Raw genomic sequence first — 16,527 nt, forward strand, 5'->3', positions numbered from 1 at the left:
GAGCCAAGTTCCCTCTCCCCCAAACCCAACTAATTGTAAATAATTTATAGATTTAAAGTTGTGGAAACTGACACAGTGAAGGTAGGGAAGACAGAGAAGGATGCAATAGATGAATGCATGACTTTAAAAGACGGGATATTACTGGACTTACTGTTCTCAGAAACCTCCAGGATGTACCGTATGAGGGGACTGTTGCCATCAAAAGGCTTGGCCCAGGCCAGGTCGATGGCTCTTTTTTCAGATGTGCTCAGCATGGCTGTAGGGTTCTCTGGGGCATGGGGCAGCTGCCTGCAGGGGAACAGTGGGACAACTTTGCTAAATAAAAGAATCTCTCCTATCACAGCAAACCCTGTGCAGGGCCAGAGAGTTACCGAGCATTCCGTTCTTCTCTGAACGTCTCTTGTGTGAAATCTGAAGTAAAGTTGAATGTTTTATAACAGAGAGATCTGTTAGACAGGTGATGAAATGTGGGGAGACAAGACAGCAAAGATGGTTACTTGTCAAGATGGACACACGGGCAAACAAAACGAGATAGATATCACCAGAGGGGGGAAACGGATTGAAAGGCATAAGGAGACAGATAGGAAGAAAATGCACAGACAACGACATGAATAAATGAGGCCAAAGCTGGGGATCATTAATTCATTCAGGCCATAAATTCAGATAAGCACAGACAGATTGATAGATAAACCTTATAGCGATGAATGAATACAGACAGTAACTCAGTCAAAAGGCAGCCAGCCAACAAGATGGCCGATAGGGGGACAAAGAAAGACAAAAACAATCAGTCAGTCAGTCACTTTGGCAAACAGAAAGTTAGATATCTCATTCATATTCAATTTACCCTTGCCTCAGTGACTCACTGTGTGCCAGAGTACAACAGTACCAGGCAAAGTTTTGGAGAGAGAGCAGATTTGAGATGAAAAAGACAATACTGAAGTGTTTGTATGAATGTTGTGTCTGTGTGTGTGTGTTTGCATCTGTGTGTAGTATCACACATACAGAGTGGAGAAGGGGGTCCCCTGGGGCTGGAAGTGTGTCGGGTGAGAATGAGGACAGGGAAGGTGAGGAAGAACAGGCGTCATTTAAGTGGAAATGAGTCAGAGGTGTCAATAAGAACAGGCAGAATGGCAGTGAAATGTTGGCGGTGGGAAGCGCGCAGGTGTGTCTGGCTCTTGTATGTCCGTGAGTGTGCACATGTATGTGTATGCCCACGTACACACTGTCTCGCTTCAAAGAGCATGTTCCTTCCTGTGTCTTTCCAGTGGAGAATATTGGAGAGAATAGAGTGTGAGAGAAAAGGGGAAAGAAGAAAATAGAAGGGCCAGAGAGCCATGAACGCAGCGGGGGGTTACCTGACACGGAGGTGTGCGCTCCGGGAGTCGTTTCCACCAACGGAGGTGACTCTGCACGTGTACGTGCCTATGTCGCCTGACCAGGTTTGGGAGATGTGGAGGGTGCCATCTGCATCCAGTCGCATGCGAGGAATGGATTGAACGTTGATAACTGTTCCCTCTTTCTCCCAGACATGCCTGGAACACAAAGTCATCAGTCAGTCGGCATCTTCATTCCTTCAACAGTACCATTCAAACACACACAAAGTTTAGTTGCACAAAATAGCCGCTTTTTAAAGAGAAATTATAGTTATTTGTCAGTATTGGTGTAATTTACACATTTTTGGCTGTTAGTCACAATATAACACTACTCACCACTTACACTGTAGCGATTTGGGAAATGAGTACTCAGGCAAGAGCACATTCATACAAGGCAAACAATGCAAGCCTCCTACAGTTTTCTGAAAATTCTCAATTTAATATAAATCTTCTCAAACACTCATCTTTGACTCTGACCTACAGAAAAGTCAATATTATTCTTGCCAACATCTCCATTTTCCAAATGACTACAACAGAGATAATGTGAAGGATGTTATCATGGTCAACAGATGTAATCAACAGAAATGTGAGAATAAGATTCAGGCTGACAAATACTGATATTTTTTTTATTTTTTTTTTTACAAATACTGCTTTAAAAGTGTCCCAACCACATATAAAGTCAACTGTAAAATGTAAGGCAATATGAAAGACACAGATTTGCTCTAGGCAGCATGAAATGAGGATTTGCGCAAACGCTGCAAGGTGAAAATTCACCTCGCAGCCTGGATGTACCTTTAAACGTTTTTAATACAGATAGGATAAGTCTCCCAGTTTAATTTTGGGTCAGTGAATGCAAACGCTATAAATTACTGATAATAAAGTCAAGGCTCGTTAACTGCCTGATCTTAGGGTACCACTCATTTTTAAACCGACCTCACTGTAAACTCAGGCTTGAACAGTGTCTAATACATTTTCAGGGAGCACTAGGAGCCTCCTGTATTTGTATCAACTGCCCAGTCAGAAGGATAACAAGTTGTTACAATTATGCTTTTTGCTGAAAGGTTAATTTATGGGCAGCACAGCATGGGTGGGCAGGAATACTCTTTTTTATTCATGCTAAAAGTGAGACTAAATCAAAAGATAACCAAAAAGAACTGATTAACATGAATAACATCTCCAGATGAGCATAACCAGCACCTGGTTGCTTCTGCGTATCTAATACAGACTCAGTGGCTGTGTTAACATTTTGCTGTATGTAATATGCATGAAAAGACATTCTGAAATGTTATTCAGTCATTCAGAATATCATTAATATAATTTATTTTTCAAGTAAATATCCACACCCATCCAAAAGTGGTGTATCCCAGATTTCCAAAACCTTGCTTACATCATTTAGTCACCAGCTGCTGGAATGTGAACTATGATGTACACTTGCTTGTCAGCTTTAGATGCTAGGTTAATTCCTTTTGACAAAGCAATGAATAAACTGAGGTTTGTATTGTCTTTTGTTACAGCACAGTCAGAGAGGAATACGTTATTAGTGAGGTATTTCATCTCTCTTCTCCTCTGTCTCTTCAAACTCGCCATCAGAGCTGCCCTGCATGCATTTCATAGCGGCTGACGGCTGCATATCAAACGCCGGATTCACACTCATCAGAACTGCACAGCTCAAACGTAGCTTCAGATGTAGCCTTCTCTTTTGAGTAGAAAGGCACAGAATGGTCTATTGATCGCTACTGATGTCGGCTACAAGCTTAAAGTTCAGTGAGATGTCTGTTGTGATGCTTGTGTGTGGTGTTGCTCTGGTTTGGACTGCAGTTATAAGCTGGAGGTGTGTGAGATACACTTTTGTAATGATGCAGGTGCACATCGGTGGTCGACAAACATGCTTAACATGTGTAGGTGTTTGCTTTTGTACAAAACATGTCAGCTTTCTGTGGCAGCGTTTTGAGTACTTCTGTGCATGTGTTTATGTGCATTTGTTGGAACCCATTAATATTCCTGTGGAAGAACCAGAAGATAGCTGCCAGCAAAGAAGAAGCAGAATAAGATTCAACCCAGGTTCTTTTCCTTGAAACAGTATCAAAATTCCAGTATTCAGCTTAAGATTTGTCTCCATGGTCAGGTACTCCAGCACATTAGTAAATCTCCCTGAGACTTTTGATTTGTAGCCACGGTGGATACCTTTACGGGATGAGCAATATACGAGATTTTTTATTATTATCAAAAAACCCAATGAAGAGATCAAAACAAACAAATGGATGTGTCCTGGTAACACGTTTTCTCTGTGCAGCCAAAGCCTGAGAAAGCTTATTCCCCCGTGCTATAGAGCTTCATTGTTATCCAAGAATGATCAAAAAAAAAACAAGAAACAGAATCATTTAGACACACTGGGTGGTGAGTCAGTCTCATATACACCGTCCTGCTGCCCTAAATAGTCAATGGCCCCCAACAAATGCACTATTTGCACTTGCTTGACTAATATTTGCTAAAAACTACAGTGTCCAGGTGTTTCAGGGAATTGCTTTGTTAAAAATGAAAAACTACTGAGAGATGGATTAACATGCTGTTGGTTTTGTTTTTTTCATTTATTGGCAGGAGAAAAATATAGAATAACACCATCCTTATCCTCTAAAAAGCAGTTCGATATCAAGCTGTTCAAACTTCCCTTTGTTTCTTTTTTCTCTCCTCTATTACATGTCTAGACTTTACTGCGTTAGTCTACTACTGTGAAGCACTTTATATCATACATTCTAACAAAGTGCTGCACAGTGTAAATACTGCTACGTAAATAAACGTACCTTACTTAATACTTCTGTGTTTGTGAATGTATCCTTACCTGACAGTTACACTGGGGTCATGTGTGACTCCACAGGTCATAATGGCTTTGGTTCCTTTGATAACGCTCTGGTCCTGTGGTGGGGTGGTAATCCGGGTGCGAGCTGTGGTGACAAAAGGAAGACAGAGAAGGAGAGAGAGAGAGAAAGAGGGAGATGAGGAAAACAAGGGAGAGAGAAAACAGCCTACAAAATCTTCTTCCTGAGAGGAACAATACAAGAAAAAAAAACATGACGAACGACTTTTAGAAAACTCATCTCAGCTGAAATGACATGCTGCTGTTTTGTATTTTGTTCATTGATGGCTTCTTGCAACAAAACACCCCAGTGATGACTCCAAAGTTACATAGTAGAATGCTTTTGTATCTGAAGGACTTATTATTATGCGGCGCAACCTTATTTCCCAACCTCTGCTGAACAGACATGCCTCTCAGTGAAACTCTGCTGCTGTTGCGCTCCTGTTTTTGAATGAATGTGAAGGATTGCTTGGGCATTTTCAGCACATAAAGCGTGCATTTGTAAAAGATTGTGAAAAGCCTTGCCCGTCTAATCCCTGCTCACTCACCCCAGACCACGAGGTCAGCGGATGCCTCATCGATGCCCCTGGAGTTGCTTGCCATGCAAGTGTAGGTCCCAGCATCTGAGATGTGTGAGGGGGAGATGAGAAGGCTGCCTGACTCCAGCAGGGTGAACCTGGGCAGCTGGACTGAACCGCTGGCCAACACGCGCTCACCTTAAGTAAACAGACGAAGGAGATACATAAGTAGAGAAAAAAGGGACACAGAATGTAGGAAGGAGAAAAAAAAATGAGGTACTTAGGGACAAAAAGAGAGAGGAAGGAGGATTGTGAGGAAAAACAAGGACACTGTTTCCTTGATCTGCTATTGGGATGCAAACATGAAAAGCCTGGCGCAGAGTAAATCCTGGGAAAGGAATCCAATCAGGCTTTATTTGTTAAGCCACGGCAAACTATAGTCCCATGTGTAATAGATAACAGGCATCATAATCCCTAGGTGTGCATGTGTGTAACAGAGACCTTTCTGCCAGGTGATAGCCGGTCTCGGAGCACCAGAGGTCTCGCAGTGCAGGATGACTGACATGCCGTCAATCACTGTGCTGTCGGAGGGTCCGGCTGTGATATTGGGGGCAATGCCTGATGAGACACAAACACACACACACACAGAATAAAGAGAGAGCTCAGTACAGTTACGAGAGAAGGTAAGAGGGTTATAGAGGTGAGAGAAGAACTGTCTGTGGCATAACCCCACTTCAAACGTATTTCTTGTGCGCGACAGCCCGCTGCATCTCAGTGTTTAGTCGATGCTTTGTCCCACTAATTCTTTACGGATTGACACAGCCTTCACTTCGGTGCCATAACTGTCTGCTGCTGGTCTATTTTTTGCACCCACAGAGATAGTGCATATAGGGAGAGGAGGAAGGAGAGGAGGAAGGAAAATGACTGAGGGAGAAGCACAGACAGAAAGAGAAGGCAATATGTAGATAAGTAAAATCCCTATCTGTGATATGCAATAAATCAAAGCTTTTATAGGATGACAGAAAACTGTATCACTCCCCAGAGGAAAGAAGAAGGGAGGGAGTTTGTTATAGGAGCAGTACTGATCTCAGGACAGAGGGCAGTAGGACAGAGGGAAAAGTGGGGACATTAATGTGTTCACGAAAAAGGGGAGATGATAAGATGAGATCTGGGAGGAGGGGTAGAGAAGAAGAGGAGACAGTGTCAGGGGGAGAAAGAGAGAGAGAGAGAGGGAGGAGGGAGAGAGAGAGAGAGAGGAGAGAGAGAGAGAGAGAGAGAGATGGAAGGGGAGAGCGATAGCGAGAGAGAATATCATGAATTCTGATTATGTGCAGAGTGAAGGCAGCGGCAACTGAGACAAAGTGAAGAAAATTAGATGTCAGAAACTTGTCAAATAGATGCACAGCAAGAGCAAAATTACCAGTGATTTTCACATTCCAGTAGAGACACATGCTTAGAAAAAGACACAAGTACAAATTCACAGTCATTTAGGTGATTAAAGTGTGGCAGCAAACTCCATATTAATGTTGAGTCTTTTTTGTAGTGAACTTTATCAGTGTAGGCCTAATTGTCAATTTATATAAGAAAGGTCAGAGTTTTATAACATAGTTCTCCCCACTGAGAATGCAAATACATTTCATATATTTCTGAAAAACTAAATAATAGATGTGATGGAATTTTTTTCTGTCACATCAAACTGACATTATGTAACAGAAAGACAGCTGCACACATTTTCAACAAGATATGTTCACTAAATTTGTGCTGCTTGATATCTACTCATTAGCTCTGAGTCCCACTCTTGCTTGACCAAAAGAACTGCAGATTTTTATGAATTCTTACATGTTATCCTCTAGTGGTTAAATAAGCAGAGGAAGTCCACTGAAGTCTGTTTAAAACACTAAATTGCCACCACTCCTCTCCTTTCTTCTCAGTCGAATATTTTTGTAAAACAATTACACCTTTTCCTGACAAGGTGCTTGAGATATCTGTGTAAGGTTTTAATACTTTGCTGTTAAAATAAAAAAAAAGTTAATGCTGAGTTTGAACAAAACACATTGTACTTTAAAAGCAGTAATTATCTGTGGAAAATCATGTACTGATGAGCTCCAGGAAGACTCACTGGTAACAGCCAAGTATGTATTGGTCTGAACTTCTCCTGCCAAATTTCTGGCGAAGCACTGGAACATCCCAGTGTCGTCAGGAAGGAGGCCGTTGACCTGCAGGCTGCCTCCCACCAGCACCCTGTACCGGGGCGTCTTCACTGGGTCGATAGGCAAGGCATCTTTGTACCACACGATGTCTGGCTGGGGCACTCCTGCAGAGGGTGGGTGAGGGTGAGGTTACTGACAGCAGTCATACTTAGTATAAAATCACTTACATTCAAGGAGGTCTCAGTGATGTCTTAGTATTCCGAGAGGGATTACTTAATAAACTCTGGCATCCTTGTACTAAAATGAACACATATTCATACAGACACAGTGCTCACCCCGTGCCTGACAAGGGATGTCCACCACCTTCTCCATCTCAGCTGTAATGTGTTTCTCTGGTTCCTTTATAAACTGTGGTGGCTCTGAGGGACTGGAATGAAAAGAAAAAGACAGGAGGATAAATCGATAAAATAAGAAGCAAGATTGAAAACATATAGTTATGATCATCACAACTCACAAAGTACTGTATATATGAACAGTAAATATTTTTAGATTTAGATTGTGGGACTTCTCATACCACAGTGGAAAATAATGAGATTACACAGCAGTTTGATTAAAGAAATCAGTAATTGGTTTTCTGTAATGGTTTTAAATATATTCTTGGTGAGAGGAAAAGACTCAGCTATATCGAGGGAAAAGTTCACCACACCTTGTGCTTTCAATCACATCACAACCTTGAAAACATCAAAGTGTTTCAGTGGGATAGAATGAAAGTGACTCAAGCAATGCTATTAAACAGTTTCTTGAGGCCAACCATTAGCTTTCTCCTTTTTGAATCAATTACACTTTCCCCTCACTGCCTCTCGACTCCACAGCTATACCTTTGCCAGATTTATATAGTGAGACCAGTAATATTTATTTCAGTTTCATACCAGCTCTTTTGTTTGAGCTTGCAAGCCTAAATGCTAAGTTTACTCCCACACATGTGCTGGATGCATGCAGCTAAAAGTAGAAACACTGGCTTTTCGTTTCACTTTTCTCGCTGATGCTGAAAGCACATACAGCAATTACGCATTGTGACTAATCACATTATTTTCCTCTTTACCTTGATGAAGGTCTAAAAAGATCTTTGGTGAACCATGAGGACAAAATGCAGAGTATGAAAACAAACATCATTGTGCTATTTAAGTTTAAGAGATGCAAGAACGCACGCTATACAAAAGACAAAAGCATAAACGCTGAGGTAAGTGCTGAAAAAATCAAAACACAAACAAAACTTGATGGAAAGAAATTACGAACCTATTCTGACTCAGCAGTGGCAAAAATATTGATGCCATCAAGGCTAATTTGGATTTGGAGCACATTTCCTGTGCTTTTGCCCTCAGGGCGCACTGGAAAAAACCTGCCTCAAACAGTGTTTGTAGTGCATTGTCTGATTAAATCTGTATGGACTTGGTGCTACATAGACATTCACATGAAAGTCTGTGAATAATGTTTTAACTTAATTTTTTTTTTAATGCTGCCTTTGTCCGCCAAGAAAAAACAGGTGCAAATTTCTGTGACATCAAAGTGGTAACAAGTGTAATAACAAGATATTGTCATCTACAAATGTGTGGCAAGATGTGACAGACCTGCTAGTACAATGTGATAATACAGAGAACAAAAACAGGCACGTTTTAACATAAAATTCTTACCTAGCACATGCAGATAAGCCCCGGCACTGACTGAAGGCACACTGCTGCTGCGGAGAATGGCCTCACACTCATAGTAGCCAGAGTCACTCACCACAGGACTGAGAATAGTAAGCCTGCGGTTAAAGTCGCTCAAACCGCTGGTCACCAACACGCCGTTCTTACGCCAAGAGATACTCAGCTTGATAAGAGGTCTACAGAGGAAAAAAAAGTAGAAACATATTCATCAATCTGTTTAATCTGCAGGAGCATCGGGTGTGGAAATCCAGAAAATATCTGTCTGTGGGCTGAGATGATGCCAACTGTTTTCAGTTCAAACTGACTATTTCATGAATCGGGGGATGCCATTACTGGAGTCGTCTGCTTTGTAACCACATTTTCCAAAACAGAAGAACGATCGTGTCAACAAAAACTTGCAAAAAGAGAGAAAGTATATTAGATATGTTACAATTATCACTCAACAATCAAGGAATAAAAAAAAAAAAAAAAGATTTTAAGAAAATAACTTGTTATGATGGGTATTTATGTAGTCTGGTGTATTTTATTTTGTTAAGGTAAAATGGCCACTGAAAATCTATCTACGAATTAGAAACAAATGATTATCAGCATTTGTGATTGTCTACTGCAGTCAGTGTTTTTTGCCCAGGTTTTGTGATATTCGTCTCAATCCCAATATCCGACAACTGAAAATCAATGACATGCTGCAAGCAGTCTTCTCTGGAGTCATAATGCTCTCCTTGAAACTTTTGTTGTGGATCATTTTGAGTGTAGTGACCCTTTGAAAAAACTGGCCTATAACCCTGCAGTTCCAGGATGTTTACCTGGCGTTGGCCACACACTCCATTGTGACCTCTGAGGTTCCTGTGACCACGCTAGTGTTCCTGGGAGGGATGATGATGGTGGGAGCAATGGGATCTGCTGGACCTCCAACATCTAGGCAGACAAAGAGACAGTTTGCCACACACACACACACACACACACACACATACAGAGAGGTTAAGCAGAAAGCAATGATCTTGATAGACAGAACTGGATATATTTAATAGAGACTGAATGTGGCGAGCTCACTGGCAGATTTGGTGGGGTTCTCTTGACAGTGGGGTCCTATACATTTCATTTCCACCCAGTGCACTCTGTGGGTGCTCATCGACGTGAAATATTGAAACTGACCAGTGCACACACAGTATCTGAGCTCTGACAGAGAGATGGGCTGAATAGGACGAGACAGTGCACTGACTGTGTATAATAAGATGTCTACTGGAGAACCAAAAAGGGGGATAGAAAAATACAGCCTGACCAACTCAAAGCTTAAGGGGAAAACACACACACACACACACACACACACACACACACACACACACACACACACACACATAAAACTCTGCAAACTAGCTGATGTCTGTGCGTGTTTGTGAGCATCAGAGACAGACAGCCAATGGCAGTGAGCTCAGTGTGTGTGTGTGTGTGTGTGTGTGTGTGTGATGCTTGAGATGTGTCATGTCTGTGATAAACTCGCACTGATCCGTCAATCCCATCATGCCCTGGGAGTGTGCTCGTGGCTGCACATGTCAGATGTAGCTACAGGGGCTGTCATGGCTCAGTCTTACCAATCTTGGGTCACTGGATGGCATACAGAGCTGCCATGTTTGTAGCTACAGACAAGGCCAAGGCCTATGCTAGTTACTAGGAAAACACTGCTGCATATTTCAACAGTATTCAAGTACTTGAATGAGCTGTTGTGTAGTTAAAAAAAACAGTTTGACAATTTGGAAAATCTGTCATGCAGTGAGAATGCCAGTGTCAATCTCATGTCTATGTGTATGGAGCTGGGGTCAGGTGGTTAGCCTAGCTTAGCATAAAGACTGGATGCAAAGGAGGAGGAACAGTAAGACAGGACTTCAGGAAGCAAAGTGTTTTTGCTGCTTTTATGCAAAGCCAGGCTATACACATCCTGTCTTCAGTTTCATACAAAATGCACAGTCACAGTGTGGATATCAGTCTCATCTCACTCTTGAAAAGAAGCAAATATTCCAAAATGTTAACATATTCCTTAAAATAATATCCAATGTGGGGAAAAAAGAAGCAGTTAGTAGCTAAAACAATGTCAGTGACAAAAAAGCCACAGATTTAGTCTTGCTGAAGTTTAAATCAAGTTTTTAAACCTCATCCTGAGTATGGAAACTGTAACATGAACAACAGCAGTCTCCTCAGAGTTCTCCTTGTCTTTCGCTCTCGCCAAGTCTTAGGCAAGTACTGTCGGAGCCAGGAGAGCTCATGGGAAATGCAGTGTCGGATGCGTCACGGCAGGAACAGCTGCTGTAGCAGATACTGACAGATACACGCACACATACAGTAAAAAAAAAAAAAAAAAAAAGCAAACACACAAACACACACACACATGACCCTCAGTACTGGCTCTCCCAGCAGCCTGAACATCAATATGTGTATGTGTGGGGGTGTGTGTTTACATGTGCATATGTGGAGCATGTGTGGAATGTTCATGTAAGTGCATGGCATGATTCCCTGAGATCCCGCCGAGTTGAGACCCCCCACTAGGCTCTCTATCTAACCTGAACCATGAGTGTGTGTGTGTTTGTATGTGTTCCAGCACTAGAATAATCAACTCTGCCACTGCTCTCCATATGTGCCACAGGCTATTTCTGCTCCCTTGTGTTGTCAGCTGTAATATCTTACCCTCACCCTCCTCATTCACTTCCACACTGAACTCTAGTCTACCATGTCATAAGATGCTGTCTGTCAGATTTCCTCTTATATTTCACTCTACTGAGCTGAAGCCAACCGAATTGGTTTGATTTGTGTATCTTGTGTTTTTCGTTGTGGGAGCTAAGAATATCAAGAGCTACTTGGCAGCACTATAGTCTGTCTGGGCCCTGTCCCTGCAGCTTCTCCTTCCTCTTCGCATGTATGTCTGCAACAATGTGTTGAATAGAGCGACAGAGAGAATTCAGTGCGCTGAAATTAAATCTGATCATAAAGACTGAGCTTCTTAGATGTACAACAGTGGTAGCAGAGGACTTCACCTGAGTAGCAATACAGCAATGTAAAAATAGTGAATAAAATATGCAGTGTTATATATTTAACTACTTTACTATATATATATATATATATATATATATATATATATATATATATATATATATATATATATATATATATATATATATATACTTTAAGTAAATTTTGGTAATAATACCTCTACACTTTTACCTATGTAACATTTTTAGTGCAGAAATGTTGCTACTTTCACTCCTCCTCCTATGTTAACTTGTAGATAATTTAAAGCTGTAGCTGGTTGAGGTGGAGGAAATTTTAACGCCTCAAAAACTGCTAGGTGTCGACAAAAAACGTTTTATAGCTGATATGATAAATGTACAACAATCCCATTCAAGTGAATGGGGAAATGGTCTCAAACTTTTGGACCCCACTGTACATGCTAAATGTTTGTATGAAAAATGTTAATCTGCCAAGTAACTAAGTGAGTACAGCAATAAAAACTGTAAAACTGCACGCAAGTAAGTGTGGTTAAATCTTAATGCTACATGTGTTTCACAAGTGATGTTCAAGATCTGACTGTATACCCAGAACCTGTCACCACTGGTTGATTAGGGTAGGCGTGTTCATGAAGTACTCACTCTCCACTGACAAGGTGATGGGCTGGCTGGTCTTGTTCTCTCCGTTCTTGTCATTTACTGCTTGGACATAGTAGCGCCCAGCATCTGGTGCCACTGTAGACAGGATAACCAGAGTGTTGTCCAGAGTAATGGCACTACAGAGGGAACAACCACAAGACAAACAGAGAGCATTAAAAGAGTATTTTAAGACATTTTGTTTATACTTACAGGAGATAATGAGGAGGAGAAGTCAGGAAAGGTGAGTGAAATCCAGCAAGACTGATAAGATATTTTCTTGTGAGCTTTCAAGATCAAGAAGTTCAGAAAAATAATGCATTTTCAGCCCTCAAATGTAGCAGTGTCGGACTGTCTAATTAGTGCTAAGTCTGGGTTGCGTCACATTTGATTCAAAGGCTGAAAAGGGCATTAAACATTTTAATTACACTGTTCAAGCAGCATTAGGTATATCGATTTACAATGTGTAAACAATGTGTTGGTGCTGAGTGAGCAACACAGAAATATTGACAACCTCCCCCGTTCATACTTGTCCTTATGGTCTGTGAAATATGATAGCCCTGCATTAATAACCCAGAGCTTTTAATTGGCTATTTGTTCCCCTTCTGCTTCCTGTGGCCTGCATTTTGGCAGCAAACCACTTTTGGCAGGAAACAATAGCATCTCTTCTTGTCGGCAGCTGACATGATTCCTGAATAAATAAACACTGATCCATTTTTCAGCAGGTGTCCTATAGGGGCTAATACCTAGTGTGTTGTTGTCTCTATCAAGTCCTCCCTTTAACTCGCCCTTGCCTATGTAGCAACCACTGAGGGAGAGGTCCGCCTCCCTCCTCCCTACCGCCTGATGTTACAGCCCCCTGACTATGTTTATAATCAATATTTTCTTATTATCTGTGCCTGTTCAACAATCTGGAGGTAGATAGCGTGTTCCAACTGGGTGCCTTCCTCCACATATATCTTTCCTCTGGCCTTATCCCTCCATCTAGTGTTCCATCCTATTCCTCTCTCTCTCATCTACTCCATCCATTTCACCAGATACTGAATGTGATATTTGGTCACAAGCAACTACCACATCTAAAAAAAAAAAAAAAAAAAAAAAAAAGAAAAATCTCTCTGTCACTGAATCATCAGAAGCTCAGTCTTCAGAAACTACCATTTGCATTCAATGGCGGTGCCTACCTATGCCTGACATTTCTGTTTGATTTTCTCTTTGACATTTTCTTTAAAGTTCCTAGAGCTATTGGCAGGGCTAAATCTGGAATAACAGCGATCATGGTAATCAATAACAAACAAAAAGAAGTTTTGAGCCCCTGCATGTAACAGCTCCTTCTATAGATGTACTGTAATTGCACCAGAGTTTAACAACTATGACCCCTGTTCTCGTTTCACGGCTGAAGACCCCCACTTTCTCTCCCCCTCCAGTCTGACCCACTCCACTTCTCCATCTACTCCTTCCTCCACCGTGACCTTCATCTTATCCGTGGGGGGTTTAAGTACCTGTTGTGCCTTATCAAGGGAGCAAGAGTGCTGATGAAAAAGTGGGAAAAAGAGATCCAAATGGAGAAAGGCAAAAAAAAAAATACTCTTAAGCATAATGAAAATATGTACAGGTATGTATGCACAAAAAATAATAATTCTCATCTCTAATTGCAGAGAGAAGAGACATGTAGGAAAAGAATTTGACACAGCACAGAGAGTGATATGCTGTGTATGCATATAGCTACCTCTGCCGTTAGCATTTACAGTATGATGACTTATGAGATCCTTCTCTGGAGTGATTGATTTTCAAATATCTGAAAGCGGCCCTAGTCACTGGGCTCATTTGGGATTCCCCATGCATGCTGAGACTGAAAACAGTCCTCCTAAAGGGGCTGGCAGGCCTCAATGGCGGCAGCTTATGATCTGCGGTAAATATTTAATGCTAGCTCGCTGGAGCGGTGACATCCGGGACGCACAGCTATGAATTATGGATCCCTTCAGGGATGTGGGCATAACGGAAGTGTCCAAAGCGCTGAATGAATCCCGGGTGACTTCCCGGGACCTTTCTAAAACGGGGACACAATCCGGGGCTTAACTTCTTTACCTGTTGCTTAAGAAACTCTTGAGGATGAATATACAGTCTGGTGCTGCTAAATTATAGGAGGCAGAGCTTTACGCTGACCCGGGGAAGACAGCCTATCTTCTCTGTGATAATGTCAAGCAGTGTATGAGGTGATCTTACATGCTCTCTCTCTGTTTTTTTTCTCAGTTTCTCTCTCCTACAATAACCCCACTCAGTAACCTTGTCCATGCACCTGTAAAACTAAGTTTCAAATAATATTTCACCCTCATCCACAGCAATTCCTGATTTCATCAATGTCGAGCAGTAGGCAATTTTTCCCCCTGCTCGTTGATTTTAATGTGCTTCCCTGCTGAGCATTCACTCCCCTCAGCCTGTAATCAGGGCTTCTGCAGTGGGGGTCACGCAAAACTTTGTTACACAGCGTGCTCAGCAGATCTAACCGCTCCCCATGCTCTCCAGGCCTCGGGGATCAAAGCCCACATGATGCAGGAAGAAATTAAAAGTAAGCCAATTATCCAGAATGGCTTTATATGTATACCAAGGGAGCGGAAACAGGGAGACAAGAATTTGGTTGCAAGAAGTAATGAAATTGTTCAGTTTTTGACTAGTTTCCTGAAGCAATTTCTTGCTTTAGCGTGTTGCTTATTCTTATCTATCTCATTCTCTGTCTGAATGCATTCTGGTCATCCTTATTCAGCTCCCCAGTCTCTTAGTGGTGTTGTGAGCATCTGTCTGAGACTTGCTTGTAACGATGGCTTACCACGTACCCGGCGCAGGTGCAGGGATTTATCAAGCCACAGAGCTGAGAAATTTGGACAAATCAGATATGTGTGAACATGCCTCTGTCTCTGTCTGGTTTTTATGTTTATTCCTGCATCTTTGAATGCTTTCTCTTTTTTAATCCAACCCAATTTCCTTTTTCCATTATTATTCTCCAGAAAGAGCTGTGGTCCACAAGAGAGCCTGGCAGGCTGGACAGCTGCTCACAGACATCGTAGCCAACTGTGCAGCTTTATGTGCAACCCCAGTTTTGCTTGCAGCAAGAGGTAACATCAGTCTCATACGCAATTACTTTCTTCTGGATCAATTCATTTATATTTAGCATCGAGAGTGGGTTTTCAGTGACTGCCAGCCTTATAATGATTCTGTAGCACTTTAATCAATAATGATGATGAGGATTTATGTTTGATTGAAAGACAGAGATGGAAGTTTAAATGTTTCATTTGCCACTAGATGCTTCCCTTGTCTTATTTTCATTATTACACATTAATTACATTACAGCCAAATTAGATAAACAATGATCCAGGGTTGCTCCTTTTAATTAAGAACACATTGTCTCTGGACTCTATATTCTGAAACACGAGCTTTAGAGCATATCTGTGTGTCTACTTCAACTGCCAACTTTGTCAGTCTGCATGCATATCCTATCGTGTTAATCCAGCACTGACACAGGTTGACAGAGCCGGGCCTGTTCTAACACATGCACGCGCTCGGGAGTGTTTTGGCATCCGTAGTGGCTGTCCCTCTCTGGTGGGCCGTGAGGAGCCTAACCTCGCTCCACAGACTCAGACCTCCATTACGTACAGACAAATGGCCTTGGTCGACTAATGGCCTCCCCCAGGAGAGAGAGAGAGAGGTCGGCGGGATCAAGCGGCTCACATGGATGGCAAAGGTATGAGTCAAACCCACAGCCAGTAGACAGATGACAGCGGAATAAAGCTAGGGAGAGAAAGAACAGTGAGCGCAAGCAGCAGGCTGCATGCCCTATTGCTCAATAGACCAGTGATGAAAAAGCTACAGCTCCTGAGGATGGAGAGATGGAGGAGTGAGAGAGATGAGACGAGGTGAGGGAGTGTTGCTCATGGAAACAGCCACTTGTTTTCTCACCGGGGGCATGAACTAGAGATTTGTGGCTCACTGTTCACTTTCTGCTTCCCTGTTGCTCTTGGTTAGTTGAGTGTTCAGAAATCCAACCTCAGTGAGGAAAAGAAGGATGTCCCAACTACCCCGCAAGTTTAAATGGTGTCATCTAAATGACCTCAAGGCCATTTATGATCACCCTGTCTATTTATGTTCACAATACTTTGTGTTTGCAACATCAAATACCAGGATATCCTGAAATACCTCCACCAACTGGATCACAAGTAATTCATAATTTAGATAATTTTTCAAGAGTAAATTTCACATACTTGCATGTTCCAGCTTTTACTCATATCATTAAATATTTCTGGGG

The 16,527-nt window shown here is 41.9% G+C and overlaps 2 protein-coding genes across 2 annotated transcripts in view; one reads left to right on the plus strand and one right to left on the minus strand.

The window, feature by feature from the left end:
• Nucleotides 1-16,527, minus strand: part of sdk2b (sidekick cell adhesion molecule 2b) — a 232,106-nt gene that overhangs the window by 37,686 nt on the left and 177,893 nt on the right. The window contains 10 exon segments of the mRNA XM_051066526.1: nt 152-288; nt 1,356-1,532; nt 4,213-4,315; nt 4,776-4,943; nt 5,247-5,363; nt 6,865-7,059; nt 7,231-7,314; nt 8,587-8,777; nt 9,405-9,516; nt 12,237-12,370. Coding sequence (XP_050922483.1) covers nt 152-288; nt 1,356-1,532; nt 4,213-4,315; nt 4,776-4,943; nt 5,247-5,363; nt 6,865-7,059; nt 7,231-7,314; nt 8,587-8,777; nt 9,405-9,516; nt 12,237-12,370 — 1,418 coding nt within the window.
• Nucleotides 1-16,527, plus strand: part of rpl38 (ribosomal protein L38) — a 379,694-nt gene that overhangs the window by 18,337 nt on the left and 344,830 nt on the right. The gene's annotated exons all lie outside the window — the stretch shown is intronic.

This window comes from Lates calcarifer, linkage group LG23, assembly GCF_001640805.2.
Source record: "Lates calcarifer isolate ASB-BC8 linkage group LG23, TLL_Latcal_v3, whole genome shotgun sequence".
Taxonomy (NCBI): domain Eukaryota; kingdom Metazoa; phylum Chordata; class Actinopteri; family Centropomidae; genus Lates; species Lates calcarifer.